General features: G+C 45.1%; 2 protein-coding genes across 3 annotated transcripts; both read left to right on the forward strand.

Moving 5' to 3' along the window:
• Positions 1–687: 687 nt before the first annotated feature.
• Positions 688–6,255, forward strand: LOC144940901 (globin). 2 transcript variants are annotated; one of them, XM_078867400.1, is made up of 4 exons: positions 688–710; positions 4,810–4,964; positions 5,332–5,563; positions 5,981–6,255. In XM_078867400.1, the coding sequence occupies exons 2-4, from the start codon at positions 4,843–4,845 to the stop codon at positions 6,077–6,079; spliced, it is 453 nt and encodes a 150-aa protein (XP_078723526.1). In that variant the 5' UTR covers positions 688–710; positions 4,810–4,842; the 3' UTR covers positions 6,080–6,255. The 2 variants fall into 2 exon arrangements, with proteins under 2 accessions (XP_078723526.1, XP_078723525.1); XM_078867399.1 differs by lacking the exon at positions 688–710 and adding an exon at positions 2,593–2,616.
• Positions 6,256–11,180: 4,925 nt separating this feature from the next.
• On the forward strand, positions 11,181–12,968 carry LOC144940902 (globin). Its single transcript, XM_078867401.1, has 3 exons — positions 11,181–11,363; positions 11,733–11,964; positions 12,664–12,968. Exons 1-3 carry the CDS (start codon positions 11,242–11,244, stop codon positions 12,760–12,762), a joined length of 453 nt encoding a protein of 150 aa, XP_078723527.1. The 5' UTR covers positions 11,181–11,241; the 3' UTR covers positions 12,763–12,968.
• The last annotated feature ends 1,103 nt before the right edge of the window (positions 12,969–14,071 follow it).

The raw sequence follows: 14,071 nt of genomic DNA on the forward strand, positions 1-14,071 counted from the left end.
CCTCGAAGCCGCTCGGCGGGCGCCCCATCTACGACCTCGCCACCACCAAGCGACGGGGCCGACCCCGCTTCCCCCTCACCGCCCCCCACATAAACACACCCTCACACATTTTCCCACCTAAAGCTCCGAGGGGAGTTCTCCTGGCCGGCAGGTTTTTACCCGAAAGCCCTCATAGGGATAATCTTCACGGTTTCCTGCGGCCAGGGAATTGGGCGACCTCCCCTGATGCTGGTTCGCACCGCGGCGCTGTGACCCGGGTTGAGATTGTATGGTCACGGCGAGGGCTGTCCAGCCACCACGGTTGAAACGCACCCCCACACACACACGTATCGGCAAGGCAGGCAGGGTCCGCAATCCACAAACGGACGGCGGAATAACGGGACCCCACCCACTGTTCGACTAGACGACGCAATACACAAGCGAACGGCGGGAAAACGGGGCGCCGCCCACTGATCGATGAGACGACGTAATCCGTCGCACTAACCAGATTTGAACCGCCTGAAGCCAGCCAGGGGACAGGTGAAGCACTTTGATTGGCCAGCGGAGCGGGACCCCCTGTGAGGTGAGGGGGATAAAGAGAGGGGTGAGGGAAGCATAGGGAACTTCGTCTCCAGTCAGCTCCCGTGCCGTCAACTCCGGAATCCAGCGACTCGAACGTCCATGAGACGTGTCGACGCACTGCGAGGACAAGCCGACAGGAGCGTCTAACTGTGAGTGAGAGAGAGAGAGTGGTGAGACTTAGTATAAAAACCAATCCGCTTAGAGCCTATCGAATTAGATAAATCGGGTACAGACCCTTGGGCAATAGTGTAGGCCTGCCTTGTCGATCCTTACTGACTTAACAGCGAATCGCAGTCAGCCGGCAATAAATCATTAGTAACTAATCGTAGCCTCGTGTGGTTTCGATGAGAGTGTGAACGCGCGCGGTTCTGGGTGTACATACGCTCACAGCGTGTGAGTGCTACGCTGGGCTGTGTGAGGCAAAGAGTGTGAACGTGTGCGGTGCTGTGTGTACGTACGCTCACAGCGTGTGAGTGCTGCGTGGGGCTGTGTGAGGGGAAGAGTGTGAACGCGCGCGGTGCTGTGTGTACATACGCTCACAGCGTGTTAGTGCTGCGCGGGGCTGTGTGAGGGGAGGTGTCGTGTGTGATGGAAGGAGAGGCAACGCAGTGTTAACAAGCGTACGGGAGCCGGCGACGAGCCATGCCTCTCTCGCGAACCCGAGGTGGGGCGACCCAGGAAGGGGAACCATCAGGCGACAGTCCCTGCCCCGTGAGCGATGAGCCCAGTGGCGGCAGCGGCGGTTCGCACAACAGCGAGGGGTCGGGAAGTGGCGGGACCCCTGCAGTCAGAACACAGCAGGGAAAGATCTCGGGGGCCAGCGACCCCGACATATACTCTTTGGTTATTTCGGTAAAGTCACGTAGGTAGACAAAATAATAGATCACGACGATTCGATCGCAACGCAAGCGATCGTCTTCAGAGAGAGAAAACCAAAGAGTACGGATTCCTGCAGTCACAAAAGCTTCAAATCAAGATAGATAAAAAGCTAATTAAACAGAACAGCAGTGAATCGGCATAGGAGCAGTGAATGTGCAGGTGATCAGGTGACATCAACCCACAGTGGATTAACACAAGGAAGAACTAGACATGGTGTAGATGATGTTAATTAAGTAATAATAATAGACCATTCATAACACACGTAATTTTGCGAATGAACAAAGAAGTTAACATGCGAATTTCAGGCGTGGAACCCAGCTCATACTCAGTGGGTGACTGAATCCTACGTATGTAGACTTGAAAAGAGGACAGATGGCCTCCTTGTACTCAATCCGGGCAGAAACAGGGAACGAGTGAAGCGTTTTCAATGAAGCAGAGGAGTCTGTAAGTTTTCACCCTGTACCCAAGACAGAACGCAACATATTTTTTTGCAGTTACTTGAGCTTGGCAATGTTTTTTTGTGGATGTCTGTGTGAGTAGTTGAAGCAGGAACCTATGCTACTGTAAGGACTTGAGTTATAGCGCGCCACGCATTCTTTTCCACTGTTGCTATGCCAGCGAGCAGAGTACAGTGGGGTGTATGTGAGGACACGGTTGTTGTTGTGGCATTAGGTGAGAGGGTCGTTAAGTGTTGAAACAGGTGTTCGGTGTAGGGGGGGGGACACAGGCCAGCGATTGGCTAAGAGGGTAATTGGTTATTAGCTGACGTCGCTCTGGCGGCAATAACAAGGTCACGTGAGACTGGGGGGGCCAGGAGGCGAGTAATAAGCGGGGGATTGAGATAATTAATGGGGATTAATTGGTGTGGGGATATAAACCACAGCGCGACGGAGAGAGGGGCTTCTTGTCTTGGTCGGCGTCTTGGATGGAGCTGCAGGGACGGTGCCCGGGGAATCGCAGAGCAGGCGGTGACGGTAGTAGAGCAGAGAGAGAGTGGGTTAGCGGCGATAGATGGAGTAGAGTATAGAGAGACAGTGATAGCGAGAACGCAGTGTGCGAACAGGGGTAGCCATACATCTGAAGGATGCAGTGTAGAGTAGCAGTGGAGTCGACAGACCTAGCGAGAGAGGGAGACGCGGCGCGGCGAGAGAGAGACGCGGAGCGACACGGAGCGGAGTGAGGGCACGGAGGGACGCGGAGCGGTGGCGCGGTGGAGGTGGACTCTTTAGCGGAAAATAAAGAAAACAGAAAGACAGCCGAGTACGAGTCCTACAATACAATGGGCAAAAGTATTGGCTACAGTGGTGGAGAGCAATGACAAGATGTCCCAGAAAGCTTCGAGATAACAATCACACGACCCGATTGTAATGTGTAACATAGTTTAAGGTCAGATTGCTTGAGTAAAACGTGTGTCGTACATCCTCTAACGACATAGCGAACGAATTTCTAAAATGGTAACGTGAAGAAACATGCCAACTTATTATGCCATCATATGTGCTTCAGCACAGTGGTATGGGAGTGAAATCAACAACATTTGACATGCAATCTGACAAAACATATTTTGGACCTGATTGTCATTTACTTAATTGTCCATTTAAAGACATTGGTCATATTCAATACACAAGGATGTTCAGAGTGGGTGAAGGACTGATGGAGGAGCCAGCAATGGATTAAGTTTATGAATTGAAGTGACACTGAAACGTTGCCTGGTGCCCGGTAAGAGTATTTTAGAATGCGGATTCAAGGCGTACCTCGATATACGTTTGGGTTGTATTCTTGAAGGTCTGAATGTAAACTGAAAAATCGTACATGAAAATATATCTTCCCATAAGGTCCCATTGTGCAACCTAAGAAGTATTCTTAAGAAAATATTTTGTGACCTAAAACCTAAAAAAATAACACTTTTCAACATAACTTAGATATTTCCATGCATAAATATGGAAAATAATAACTAGAGAGGTGATTAAAAACAAATAGGGTGCATGGCAATATACTCACCTGAAATTGTGGTGCATGACCTGTGTGACGATGTTGCAGCGAGTGGTCGAGGCTTACTGGGAGGGTGAGGGACGGGTAGTCGGAGAGTCTGCGTCTCCCTGTTGGGGAGTACGTATAGTACATACAATCCAACGTATGTTGGAAAGTACAATAGTTTCAACTACACCCTTGGCTTGTAAACAAGTTGTTCTGCTACGAAACGATGTATTACTAATGAACCCCAATGATCCGATCGAAATTAGGGATTTCGATCAGATAATTTGGGGGGGGGGGCACGTGCCACCCCCCACTGCCTCCGCCAGTGCTTGCAGATATAATAATTCCCATCAACATTTTGAACAGCACGATGACTTTGCACAAACCCTATATCTGGAACTATCTACAATGTAATTTAACACAAATTTTAAAGAACCAAGAGGCAACATGAAACTCTCATTTATCCAATTCACAACATATGTCAATGTTGACTCACAATAACATAACACTGCTGGATTTTTTAGTAATGGACAATATAAAATAAGGGTTAGGGTTAAATATAAAATAATGAGAATATATGAGACTCATCAGAGCAGAAAATATGAAGATTACTTCAATTTGGTTATATGAATCCACTAACATTTTATTACATTGTCATGAAATACTAAATGTATGTAGGAAGTAACAATATTTTTTTTAAACCTTTGTATTTTTACAATTATTTAGCCACTATTTATCTTATCAGAATTTCGCAGAAGAGAGTCCCATTACAACATGTTGTTTCTTCACTCCGCGCTGACAGTGCAAATTGGCCCATAACCATATTGCATTAAAACTTGAAATAATAAAAATATTGTAAAAAAAATAATCCTGTAACCTGTTCATAGATATTAATGGTCATCATAAAAAGGGAAAAAGCGTACTCGCATTTAATTAATGAACATTTTATTTCCGGTTATGTATCAAAATTGTACTTAGTAAAATTTGTGGAAAAAAAGTTCAATGTTTCATACCATATTATCAGAATTTCGCAGAAGAGAGTCCCATTACAACATATGTTGTTTCTTCACTCAAAACTGACGGTGCATATTGGCCCATAACCATATTGCAATGAACTTCAATGTATTAAAATATTGTTGAAATTATCCTGTATCCTGTTAATATATATAATGAAAATCATAAAAATGTAAAATGCATACTGGCATTCAATTCATGAATAGTTCAGATTTTGTCATAAAATATATTTGGTATTTCATTTCATCGTTTGTTTTGTTGTTGCTGCAATCATTTCACATTATCTGCATCATCATGTATGATATTGGGAAAACGCTGATAAAACGGATATATAAGGAGGTTCTCAGATGAGTGGCTCATCACTTCAGACTCCCTTTGCAGGATCATCGCCGATCACCTCCAAAAGCAATCACCATGCCTATCGTCGACTCTGGAAGCGTTGCGCCTCTGAGCGCTGCTGAGAAGACCAAAATCCGCAGCGCGTGGGCCCCCGTGTACTCCAATTATGAGACCTCTGGTGTGGACATCCTCGTGAAGTAAGACAATCTTTCATTACGTAAAATGAACACCTTCAATTCATACATTTCATATAAACATAGCAATCGTGTTGAGATGGACAGTGGGAACGCGAAACACATATGCTGTTTTTATTGTGACCATTGTATGTAGGGTACACAAATTCTAAAAATATTTATATTTAAATTTCCAAAATATAAGTCTAAGTCGTGTGAGAATTACTTGCATTTTTGTCATTACCATTTCTCCCGAATATTGCATCTTCTGCTGGACAAACAACATTTTCACTTGGGTGTACTTTTACATGTATCTATTTTGTTAATGGTCAACTGTCTGGCCAACCTGAAAATGTATTGAAATCACATAATGTTCCTTCCTCCAAAACAGGTTCTTCACCAGCACCCCCGCTGCTCAGGAATTCTTCCCCAAGTTCAAGGGGATGACTTCGGCTGATCAGCTCAAGAAATCCGCGGACGTGCGCTGGCATGCCGAGAGGATCATCAACGCCGTCAACGATGCCGTGGCGTCCATGGATGACACCGAGAAGATGAGCATGAAGCTAAGGGATCTGAGTGGCAAGCACGCCAAAAGCTTCCAGGTGGACCCCCAGTACTTCAAGGTAACGCATGCAGTGAACATAACGATCACTACTGGTTGGCTCTTGGGTGACTACTGGCTACAGCTGTTAGCAAGATTGGTACAGGGTCACTAATGAAGATACATCTCAATCCCTCTTACATAGTGCGTTTGGATCCACTAAAAACTTAATAAAGAGTAGTTCCATAAAAATGTATTCTACTCAGTAGGTCTGTAAGGATCCTCCACTCTCCCCTATTTGAATCATTTTCACGATTCAGTTTGCAATTCCATTCAATAATAAGTTGTATGGCCTAGTGGCGGCAGGGATCATGGAAAGCCATTTTGCACGGAGTATAGAAGTTTTAAAATAAAGTTTTACATTCACTATTAGATGCTTGTGTAATTAAGTATAACCTATTTTAATTGCGAAATCGAATTTTTTCTGATGTCTTTCCAGGTCCTGGCCGCAGTCATTGCTGACACCGTTGCCGCAGGCGATGCCGGCTTCGAGAAGCTCATGAGCATGATTTGCATCCTGCTCAGGTCTGCCTACTAAACCAACGTGCACGGCCACTCCTGCAAGACTGCTATGCAACTGCCTTTGCCACACGATTTGCACCAGTTTCTGTTGACAGAGATGACGAATGTCTTGGAGAATGAAGCATCTTTCCGAGTTGTTTTTGTCAATGACAATAAAATGAATGTAACTTCCCAATGAAAATCAATAAAACTTCCCTGCATCCAGATTTTGGAATGTGTGTAATTATTAATGAGTTGTTATAATGAATGAAATGTGTGACTTGCGTTGTGTGAATGCTGCTGTAGTGTAATGGTTGACAGATCTCTCAGTGGCAGTGTCAAAGGAGCAAAGTTTGAGTGACGCTTTACCAGAGATGTCAACGGTGGCTTGGCTGTTGAGGGTGCAGGCAGTGCAACTAAGCTGGGGCCCATAGTCTGGAACAATTGAGGCACCAGGCTACGAAGTGGGCATGGGAGGAAATTGGACAAAGGGCACCTAGGTCTCGCCTAGGCATACTATGCCTTTGAACAAATATAAGCTAACATTTTTCAAAACTGGTCCGTTAATGCCCATTTGTTACCAATTTTAACGCATTTATTGTCGCTACAAAAATGTTTATAGCTTGGGGCCATGCCAGTCGTGAGAAATAATTATTTCTTTGGAGACGATAACACATTCAAGCCTATTTTGAGTCGCCGAGGTGGCCCATGAAGTCCAGATAATCTAAGAGATTTAACCCCACTGACTTTGCAAAGAACTCCTCTGCAGAAACAATCCTGGACTTGGGTCTGTGCCACCGTGGGGCATTACTGGTCATGCGTCATTTCCCAAAAAATTGTAAGAGATACAATTGTAATAACCCGACAACAGCAGCATTTCAAGAAAGGGATCAGGGAGATACAAGGCTATATGTGATGCCGCCGCCGCGAAGCCGCTCGGCGGGCGCCCCATCTACGACCTCGCCACCACCAAGCGACGGGGCCGACCCCGCTTCCCCCTCACCGCCCCCCACATAAACACACCCTCACACATTTTCCCACCTAGAGCTCCGAGGGGAGGTCTCCTGGCCGGCAGGTTTTTACCCGAAAGCTCTCATAGGGAAAATATTCACGGTTTCCTGCGGCCAGGGAATTGGGCGACCTCCCCCGATGCTGGTTCGCACCGCGGCGCTGTGACACGGGTTGAGATTGTATGGTCACGGCGAGGGCTGTCCAGCCACCACGGTTGAAACGCACCCCCACACACACACGTATCGGCAAGGCAGGCAGGGTCCGCAATCCACAAACGGACGGCGGAATAACGGGACCCCACCCACTGTTCGACTAGACGACGCAATACACAAGCGAACGGCGGGAAAACGGGGCGCCGCCCACTGATCGATGAGACGACGTAATCCGTCGCACTAACCAGATTTGAACCGCCTGAAGCCAGCCAGGGGACAGGTGAAGCACTTTGATTGGCCAGCGGAGCGGGACCCCCTGTGAGGTGAGGGGGATAAAGAGAGGGGTGAGGGAAGCATAGGGAACTTCGTCTCCAGTCAGCTCCCGTGCCGTCAACTCCGGAATCCAGCGACTCGAACGTCCATGAGACGTGCCGACACGCTGCGAGGACAAGCCGACAGGAGCGTCTAACTGTGAGTGAGAGAGAGAGAGTGGTGAGACTTAGTATAAAAACCAATCCGCTTAGAGCCTATCGAATTAGATAAATCGGGTACAGACCCTTGGGCAATAGTGTAGGCCTGCCTTGTTGATCCTTACTGACTTAACAGCGAATCGCAGTCAGCCGGCAATAAATCATTAGTAACTAATCGTAGCCTCGTGTGGTTTCGATGAGAGTGTGAACGCGCGCAGGTTCTGGGTGTACATACGCTCACAGCGTGTGAGTGCTACGCTGGGCTGTGTGAGGCGAAGAGTGTGAACGTGTGCGGTGCTGTGTGTACGTACGCTCACAGCGTGTGATTGCTGCGTGGGGCTGTGTGAGGGGAAGAGTGTGAACGCGCGCGGTGCTGTGTGTACATACGCTCACAGCGTGTTAGTGCTGCGCGGGGCTGTGTGAGGGGAGGTGTCGTGTGTGATGGAAGGAGAGGCAACGCAGTGTTAACAGGCGTACGGGAGCCAGCGACGAGCCATGCCTCTCTCGCGAACCCGAGGTGGGGCGACCCAGGTAGGGGAACCATCAGGCGACAGTCCCTGCCCCGTGAGCGATGAGCCCAGCGGCGGCAGCGGCGGTTCGCACAACAGCGAGGGGTCGGGAAATGGCGGGACCCCTGCAGTCAGAACACAGCAGGGAGAGATCTCAGGGGCCAGCGACCCCGACATATACTCTTTGGTTATTTCGGTAAAGTCACGTAGGTAGACAAAATAATAGATCACGACGATTCGATCGCAACGCAAGCGACCGTCTTCAGAGAGAGAAAACCAAAGAGTACGGATTCCTGCAGTCACAAAAGCTTCAAATCAAGATACAGTAAAAGGCTAATTAAACAGAACAGCAGTGAATCGGCAGAGGGGCAGTGAATGTGCAGGTGATCAGATGACATCAACCCACGGTGGATTAACACAGGGAAGAACTAGACATCGTGTAGATGATGTTAATTAAGTAATAATAATAGACCATTTATAACACACGTAATTTTGCGAATGGACAAAGAAGTTTACATGCGAATTTCAGGCGTGGAACCCAGCTCATACTCAGTGGGTGACTGAATGCTGCGTATGTGAAGGGGAGTGGAGGTTCCAGATGAATGGAGTTACCCTGGAGAAGTGTCGGAAAATAAGGTTTAGGGATGCGCTACAAAGACGAAGGCGGTTTTCAGAGGGACAAGTTTAGTGATTCAAGATACGACGATAGACTTGAAAAGAGGACAAATGGCCTCCTTGTACTCAATCCGGGCAGAAACAGGGAACGAGTGAAGCGTTTCCAACGAAGCAGAGGAGTCTGTAAGTTTTCACCCTGTACACAAGACAGAACGCAACATATTTTTTGCAGTTACTTGAGCTTGGCAATGTTTTTTTGTGGATGTCTGTGTGAGGAGTTGAAGCAGGAACCTATGATACAATGGGCAAAAGTATTGGCTACAGTGGTGGAGAGCAATGACAAGATGTCCCAGAAAGCTTCGAGATAACAATCACACGACCCGATTGTAATGTGTAACATAGTTTAAGGTCAGATTGCTTGAGTAAAACGTGTGTCGTACACCCTCCTCTACCCGACATAGCGAACGAATTTCTAAAATGGTAACGTGAAGAAACATGCCAACTTATTATGCCATCATATGTGCTTCAGCACAGTGGTATGGGAGTGCAATCAACAACATTTAACATGCAATCTGACAAAACATATTTTGGACCTGATTGTCATTTACTTAATTGTCCATTTAAAGACATTGGTCATATTCAATACACAAGGATGTTCAAAGTGGGTGAAGGACTGATGGAGGAGCCAGCAATGGATTAAGTTTATGAATTGAAGTGACACCGAAACGTTGCCTGGTGCCCAGTAAGAGTATTTTAGAATGCGGATTCAAGGCGTACCTCGATATACGTTTGGGTTGTATTCTTGAAGGTCTGAATGTAAACTGAAAAATCGTACATGAAAATATATCTTCCCATAAGGTCCCATTGTGCAACCTAAGAAATATTCTTAAGAAAATATTTTGTGACCTAAAACCTAAAAAAATAACACTTTTCAACATAACTTAGATATTTCCATGCATAAACATGGAAAATAATAACTAGAGAGGTTATTAAAAACAAATAGGGTGCATGGCAATATACTCACCTGAAATTGTGGTGAATGACCTGTGTGACGATGTTGCAGTGAGTGGTCGAGGCTTACTGGGAGGGTGAGGGAGGGGTAGTCGGAGAGTCTGCGTCTCCCTGTTGGGGAGTACGTATAGTACATACAATCCAACGTATGTTGGAAAGTACAATAGTTTCAACTATAGTTTCAACTACACCCTTGGCTTGTAAACAATTGTTCTGCTACGAAACGATGTATTACAAATGAACCCCAATGATCCGATCGAAATTAGGGATTTCGATCAGATAATTGGGGGGGGGGGCCCGTGCCACCCCCCCACTGCCTCCGCCAGTGCTTGCAGATATTATAATACCCATCAACATTTTGAACAGCACGATGACTTTGCACAAACCCTATATCTGGAACTACCTACAATGTAATTTAACACAAATTTTAAAGAACCAAGAGGGAACATCAAACTCTCATTTATCCAATTCACAACATATGTCAATGTTGACTCACAATAACATAACACTGGTGGATTCTTTAGTAATGGACAATATAAAATAAGGGTTAGGGTTAAATATAAAATAATGAGAAAATATGAGACTCATCAGAGCAGAAAATATGAAGATTACTTCAATTTGGTTATATGAATCCACTAACATTTTATTACATTGTCATGAAATACTAAATGTATGTAGGAAGTAACAATATTTTTTTAAAGCATTTGTATTTTTACAATTATTTAGCCACTATATATCTTATCAGAATTTCGCAGAAGAGTGTCCCATTACAACATCTGTTGTTTCTCCACTCAGCGCTGACAGTGCAAATTGGCTCATAACCATATTGCCTTAAAACTTGAAATAATAAAAATATTGTAAAAAAAAATCATCCTGTAACCTGTTCATAGATATTAATGGTCATCATAAAAAGGGAAAAAGCGTACTCGCATTTAATTAATGAACATTTTATTTCCGGTTATGTATCAAAATTGTACTTAGTAAAATTTGTGGAAAAAAAGTTCAGTGTTTCATACCATAATTTCAGAATGTCGCAGAAGACAGCCCCATTACAACATATGTTGTTTCTTCACTCAAAACTGACGGTGCATATTGGCCCATAACCATATTGCAATCAACTTCAATGTATTAAAATATTGTTGAAATTATCCTGTATCCTGTTAATATATATAATGAAAATCATAAAAATGTAAAATGCATACTAGCATTCAATTCATGAATAGTTCAGATTTTGTCATAAAATATATTTGGTATTTCATTTCATCGTTTGTTTTGTTGTTGCTGCAATCATTTTACATTATCTGCATCATCATGTATGATATTGGGAAAACGCTGATAAAACGGATATATAAGGAGGTTCTCAGATGAGTGGCTCATCACTTCAGACTCCCTTTGCAGGATCATCGCCGATCACCTCCAAAAGCAATCACCATGCCTATCGTCGACTCTGGAAGCGTTGCGCCTCTGAGCGCTGCTGAGAAGACCAAAATCCGCAGCGCGTGGGCCCCCGTGTACTCCAATTATGAGACCTCTGGTGTGGACATCCTGGTGAAGTAAGGCAATCTTTCATTACGTAAAATGAACACCTTCAATTCATACATTTCATATTAACATAGCAATCGTGTTGAGATGGACAGTGGGAACGCGAAACACATATGCTGTTTTTATTGTGACCATTGTATGTAGGGTACACAAATTCTAAAAATATTTATATTTAAATTTCCAAAATATAAGTCTAAGTCGTGTGATAATTACTTGGATTTTTGTCATTACCATTTTTTCCGATATATTGCATCTTCTGCTGGACAAACAACATTTTCACTTGGGTGTACTTTTTACATGTATCTATTTTGTTAATGGTCAACTGTCTGGCCAACCTGAAAATGTATTGAAATCACAAAATTTTGCTTCCTTCAAAACAGGTTCTTCACCAGCACCCCCGCTGCTCAGGAATTCTTCCCCAAGTTCAAGGGGATGACTTCGGCTGATCAGCTCAAGAAATCCGCGGACGTGCGCTGGCACGCCGAGAGGATCATCAACGCCGTCAACGATGCCGTGGCGTCCATGGATGACACCGAGAAGATGAGTATGAAGCTAAGGGATCTGAGTGGCAAGCACGCCAAAAGCTTCCAGGTGGACCCGCAGTACTTCAAGGTAACCCATGCAGTGAACATAACTACCAATCACTACTGGTTGGCTCTTTGGTTACTGCTGGCTACAGCTGTTAGCAAGATTGGTACAGGGTTTACTAATGAAGATACATCTCAATCCCTCTCACATAGTGTGTTTGGATCCAACTAAAACTTGATTAGAGTAAATTATTGGTTCTTTCGGTTAAGTTACGTAGAAGATAAATAATAAAATTAAAAAACAATACAATTCTTACGACGTTTGGATTGCAACACAAGCAAAACTTATTGCAGTGGTTTTCACACCTGATGATGATTGCTTGTCTTGCAATCGAAACGTCGTGAGAATTTTATTGTTTTATTTTTCTTATTTTATTATTTACCTTCTACTTGACTTTACCGAAAGAACCAAGAATATGAATCCCTGCAGTCACAAAAGCTTTAAATCGAAAATTAACATAGAGTAGTTACGTAAAAATGTATTCTACTCAGTAGGTCTGTAAGGATCCTCCACTCTCCCATATTTGATTCATTTTCAAGATTCAGTTTGCAATTCTATTCAATAATAAGTTTTATGGCCTAGTGGCAGCAGGGATCATGGATAGCCATTTTGCCCAAAGTAGAGAAGTTGAAAAAAAAATGTTACATTCACTATTAGATACTTGTGTAATGAAAGATAACCTATTATAATTGCCAAATCGAATTTTCTCTGATGTCTTTCCAGGTCCTGGCCGCGGTCATTGCTGACACCGTTGCCGCAGGCGATGCCGGCTTCGAGAAGCTCATGAGCATGATTTGCATCCTGCTCAGGTCCGCCTACTAAACCAACGTGCACGGCCATTTCTGCAAGCGCGCCACTGTCATGCTTTCGCCACATGATTTGCACCAGTTGCTGTAGACAGAGAAAAAGAATATATTTGAGAATTAAGCATCGTTCTAAGTTCTTTGTTTTTGTCAATGACAATGCTGGTATTAATCAAATGAATGTATCTTTCCAATGAAAAAAATAATAAAACCTCCCTGCATCCAGATTTTGTAATGTTTGCAATTTTTCGTGGTATTGTTACAATGAATAAAACTACCATGCTGCGTGGATGCTACCATGCTGAAATGGTTAGCATAAATTGGACTTGAAATTCAAATGTCACCGATTAGATCTCCTGGCTCAGAAGTTGATAAAATGGGGAAGTTTATTGAATCCCCCAAACTCTGTTCATCCAACAGCAAAAATTGGTACGCTACAGTTAATCGATAGACAGGTCGTGTTTGTTTGGGGGTTAAGTGTAGCTACATCCACCTCTTCAAAGATATCTTGCCATCCTGGAAGAGGACGAAATCCCCTCTTAGAAGGGCTCTCTAGAGCTCGCTGTACAATAGACCCTTCCGCCAGTATTGGCGTGATGAATTTTCATGCACGACAATGCTATTTTTTTTAAATAAATGAATCCAACATCACACCAGCCATTCTTTTTTATACATGTGTAGTGGCGATACGCGCTGGGGTAGCGATCAGGTGCCAGCGCGTCGGGATTGGATGTGTGTGTGGTGATGCGCGCTGACGGTGAGGGATCAGGGGTCAGCGCGGGATCGTGGGTTGTGTGGTGCTGATTGGCTGGGTGCCGGTGACGCGCTGGTGTGGGAGTGATCGGGTGGCAGCGCGGCGTGATTGGGTGATGAGTGGAAACACGCGCTGGGGGAAAGCGGATCGTAGAGATAGCGCGTCGTGATTGGTTCACTAAGGAGCGATGCTCACATCGAGGTCCGCATCCGCTCCGTCTCCCGGGAGGAGGGACTATATAAGGTGATGCGCACAGGCGCACGGGGAGAGTGTAACCAGCGAAGACTGAAGACGGAGAGGAAGAGATAGGGCCCTGCGGTACCCAGTCCCGCTGTCCTGTGAGGACCCGGACTCTGTGTAACCCAGAGGCGGAGTGTAGGGTGAGCATGCAGTGTCAGCATGCGGAGTGTGTAGCCAGAGAGCTAGAGTCTACACGAGACGAGTGGAGTGTGTAGCCAGAGGCATAGGGTCTACACGAGACGAGTGATGTGTGTAGCCAGAGGCCTAGAGTCTACACGAGATAAGTGAAGAGTGTAGCCAGAGGCAGAGAGTCTACACGAGTTAAGTAAAGAGT

Source organism: Lampetra fluviatilis, chromosome 23, assembly GCF_964198595.1.
Source record: "Lampetra fluviatilis chromosome 23, kcLamFluv1.1, whole genome shotgun sequence".
NCBI classification, from domain to species: domain Eukaryota; kingdom Metazoa; phylum Chordata; class Hyperoartia; order Petromyzontiformes; family Petromyzontidae; genus Lampetra; species Lampetra fluviatilis.

What these genes read in the sequence shown, in the direction of transcription:
- LOC144940901 (XM_078867400.1), top strand. Translation starts at nt 4,843, where the DNA reads ATGCCTATCGTCGACTCTGGAAGCGTTGCGCCTCTGAGCGCTGCTGAG. An exon ending in GGTGTGGACATCCTCGTGAA is followed by an intron (nt 4,965 to 5,331) that starts GTAAGACAATCT and finishes CCTCCAAAACAG; the next exon opens with GTTCTTCACCAGCACCCCCG. An exon ending in TGGACCCCCAGTACTTCAAG is followed by an intron (nt 5,564 to 5,980) that starts GTAACGCATGCA and finishes ATGTCTTTCCAG; the next exon opens with GTCCTGGCCGCAGTCATTGC.
- LOC144940902 (XM_078867401.1), top strand. Translation starts at nt 11,242, where the DNA reads ATGCCTATCGTCGACTCTGGAAGCGTTGCGCCTCTGAGCGCTGCTGAG. An exon ending in GGTGTGGACATCCTGGTGAA is followed by an intron (nt 11,364 to 11,732) that starts GTAAGGCAATCT and finishes CCTTCAAAACAG; the next exon opens with GTTCTTCACCAGCACCCCCG. An exon ending in TGGACCCGCAGTACTTCAAG is followed by an intron (nt 11,965 to 12,663) that starts GTAACCCATGCA and finishes ATGTCTTTCCAG; the next exon opens with GTCCTGGCCGCGGTCATTGC.